The sequence below is a fragment of the Seriola dumerili genome, unplaced genomic scaffold, assembly GCF_002260705.1.
Source record: "Seriola dumerili isolate Sdu_G_001 unplaced genomic scaffold, Sdu_1.0 BDQW01000068.1, whole genome shotgun sequence".
Taxonomy (NCBI): domain Eukaryota; kingdom Metazoa; phylum Chordata; class Actinopteri; order Carangiformes; family Carangidae; genus Seriola; species Seriola dumerili.
Window position 1 is genome coordinate 17,916,364 of NW_019174323.1, and position 3,504 is coordinate 17,919,867.

General features: G+C 49.6%; 1 protein-coding gene across 2 annotated transcripts in view; it reads left to right on the top strand.

The window, feature by feature from the left end:
- Positions 1 to 307: 307 nt before the first annotated feature.
- Positions 308 to 3,504, top strand: part of itgb4 (integrin subunit beta 4) — a 19,827-nt gene continuing 16,630 nt past the window's right edge. For both annotated transcript variants that reach the window (XM_022742969.1, XM_022742970.1), the window contains exons 1-6: positions 308 to 594; positions 2,402 to 2,484; positions 2,578 to 2,660; positions 3,007 to 3,108; positions 3,209 to 3,413; positions 3,499 to 3,504. The exon at positions 3,499 to 3,504 is cut by the window's right edge and continues 91 nt beyond it. In XM_022742969.1, the coding sequence (XP_022598690.1) occupies positions 2,409 to 2,484; positions 2,578 to 2,660; positions 3,007 to 3,108; positions 3,209 to 3,413; positions 3,499 to 3,504 (472 nt within the window). In that variant the 5' untranslated portion in view covers positions 308 to 594; positions 2,402 to 2,408. The remainder of the gene's footprint in view (positions 595 to 2,401; positions 2,485 to 2,577; positions 2,661 to 3,006; positions 3,109 to 3,208; positions 3,414 to 3,498) is intronic.

Consider the following 3,504-nt stretch of genomic DNA (forward strand, 5'->3'; position numbering starts at 1 on the left):
CAGTCACCGCTACTCACCTGGAAAGGGGAGGGAGGAGGGGGAGTGTGTGTGTGTGTGTGTGTGTGTGCGTGCGTGCGTGCGTGCGTGCGTGTGTGTGTGTGTGTGTGTGTGTGCGTGCGTGCGTGCGTGCGTGCGTGTGTGTGTGTGTGTGTGTGTGTGTGTGTGTAGAAGCTAAAGGAGGGATCAAGTCACAGCACACAGTCATATTCACTCAGTTGCTCTCAGTCTCACTGTCGTTCACATCTCTCTCCTGCACACACACACCGAACACACTCACACACACACTGAAACCCTGCGCACACACACACACACACACACAGGCAGACTCTCACACGCTCTCAGAGGAATTTAAGGGTGAATGAGTGAGTGTCGGACCAGACTGCAGTGAAGGAGCAAAGACAAGACACAGAAGAGAAAGTGAACGTTTGTTTTGTTGGAACTTTTGTTTTTTAAAAACTTGGAGTTTTTTTTTTCCTTCACTGCAGGTGGAGACACAGAGTTTAACTAAACTCTGAACAAAGCAGAAAGGACTTGTGTTTTTTGGTTTTTATTGTTGGACTTTGGGACGTGGACTGAGAGAGAGCGCAGTGAGAGGTTTGTTTGATCACTAATCTCTTTCTATCCAGTCATAAATTTCCTAACAAGCTCCATTGTTCTGAACTGCTTACGGTGTGTTTGTGTGACTCCTGAGCAAGGTGAACAGCTGTAAAGTGTGTGTTATGTAACGTTATATATATCAGCATGTGGCTTTAGAGGACTGAGGACCAGGATCTGGACTCTGGGCAGATCTGGATTCTTATTTTCTTTTGAATCTTTTTTTTTTTCCGGCTGTTTCTGGATGACTGCCCACGTCACAGTCTGTGAGGCAGCACAGGTGAAAGGATCTGGATCAGTCCAGACAACAGAGGGTGGACTCTGAGTGTGATGTGGTCCGCAGGTTTGGACCTGATACTGAACCAGCAGAACCACCGGCACTTTGTTTTGTTATCTGGGTTTTTTTTTAAGGTGGAATGGAGAGATACAGTAGCTTCAGAGGCTGGAATCTTCCAGGTGTGTTTTTCACTCTGTCAAAAGGCAGGAACCACTGAGCCTGACCCAAACGTACCCACCCACTCCACCCCCCGCCAAAACCTAAAGACCCCCACCCTCACTGATGATGTCACGGCAGGGTCAGACCCACGCCCAGCGGTGGTATGTTCACCTGGCAGCCATGTTGCCGTCTGCAGACACACGCAGAAATGTGTAGAGACCAGAGACACTGAGTCAGATCCAGGGTCAGTCTGTAGGAAGCTGTAATCTGTCTCCAGTAGTTGAAGTCAGGAGAACAGGAGCTGGTCTGTTCCCCTCTGACCGTCCTGCTGCAGTGACTGATGGACTGATGGACTCACACACACACACATGCACACACACACACACACACACACACGCACACACACCTGCAGTCGGTTCAAGCTCACAGTCAAGTGCTAAGGAGCCTTTCCCATGTGTTTTCAGGCTGTGTTTTTTAACCTGACAGTCGTTCTCTCGTCTCAAGGAGAAATTCCTTCTTGCAGTTGTAAATCTTGAGGGTTTTTTTTTTTTTTTGTTTTGTGGCCTGTGGTGCAGTGATCTGCCCCCAGAGGCAATTACTGAGACATTTCATGCCACATAGTGCCCTTTGTTCCCTCCCACCTCCTCCTTTTCGTGGAGACTTTGTTTTTGTGAGCTTGTCCTCCATCCAAGATTCCAGCAGCAGATTATAAAGTGGTTTTATTGTGACGAGTCTAAACAGCACGCTGCCAGAACATTTCCAGGTCCCACCCTGAGCTGGTCTCTTCCTGTCCTGATGCCTCTATCACGGCCAGTCATGCCCCGACTGGCTCTTCATGGTGTCTGTGTGTGTGTGTGAGAGCGCTCCAGGTGTGAAGAGCAGGTGTGTTATCATCAGTTAGAGGGTTGAGTCAGGTACATATCCATGCAGGTAGGTTTTCAGATGACTGAGGTGTCTGCCTCCGCCACAGTAGCATCACGTTCAGCACCTCTCCGCCGACTATAGACTATAAATGCATTGCATGCTGGTCTTTTCCTCTGGCTCGCTTTGAAAAGTGCCTTGAGATAACTTCTGTTGTGAAGTGGTGGACTATATCTGTTTACACCCTGATAGAAGGGACTATTTCTCCTGTGGAGGTGTAGTTCACAGGAACTTCCACTGCTGCGTGGTGGAGGCAGAAATCTCAAACCTGTCTTCACCTGAGGAGAGAGAAGAGAGAGTCAGTCAGGTGTTTGTCAGAGGTCAGACCAGGTGTCTCCCTGGCTGCCCTCTCTCTCTCTCTCTCTCTCTCTCTCTCTCTACCTGGGCTGAAGGAGGGCGCAGGTGGGACTGTCTGTTCTACATGTGAACGTGTGAGTTGTTGTGTTGCAGGGAGGAGATGGGGAGATGGACGTCACGTCTCTCAGTGGGGGTGGGGCTTCTACTCGTCCTGTTGACCCACTGTCACGCTGAAGGTGAGGAAGAGTCATCATCATCATCATCATGTTGATCAATAATCGTTGTCTCGTTACAAGATCTATATTTAATAAGTACCCCCCCCCCAACAGTGAACCACTGCTACGCCGCCAGGGCTAAGAGCTGCTCCGAGTGTATACAGGCGGGAAAAGGCTGCGCCTACTGTCCTGATGAGGTAAGAAACAGCAGAAGAAGAACGGAGTTCTGTCTGTTCAATTCAATTCAATACAAATCTTTATTGATATATCCACAGGGAACAGTTACATATATATATATATATATATGTATATATATATTGGAGCTGTCAGCTGCAGTTTACTTCATCGTCATCGGCGATACCCCCCCCCCCCCGCATCACCCATGAGCACTGCTGCCGAAGAACGTGTTCATATATTTCCTGTAGCTCTGTTTCTACATTTTATGTAAATTTAATGGACAATAAAGTTTTATGTTACAGTATGATTGACGAGGCCATCGTCATGACAACCGAGCCGCCTCACTGACCAAACCTCTGTCCTCAGACCTTTAACGGGCCTCGCTGCGACCTGCTCGGGAACATCAGGGCTCACGGCTGCAGCGCGCTGAGGATCATCACGGCGCAGAGCAGTATGAGGATGGAGAAGGTAAGACGCCATCACTCTCACTTCTCTAACAGTCACGCCATCGTTCTCTGGTCCGACCTTCATCACCCGAACCTTCCTCCTCCTCCTTCTCTCTGCTCAGGCACAGATGATCGACACCGGGCTTCAGCAGTCTCAGGTGTATCCTCAGCTGATGAGCATGTCCTTCCTGGCTGGAGAGGAGAAGCAGATGGACATTGAGGTGTTCGCTCCGACCAAAGGTCCCCTGGATCTCTACATCCTCATGGACTTCTCCAACTCCATGGAGGATGATCTGGACAACCTGAAGAGGATGGGTGAAGAGCTGGGTGAGTGGCGTGCTGTGGTGAGGTGTGGTGAGGTGTGGTGAGTGGGAGGAGTCGGAGTGATACTGACAGACTGTGTGTCCTGCAGCTTCAG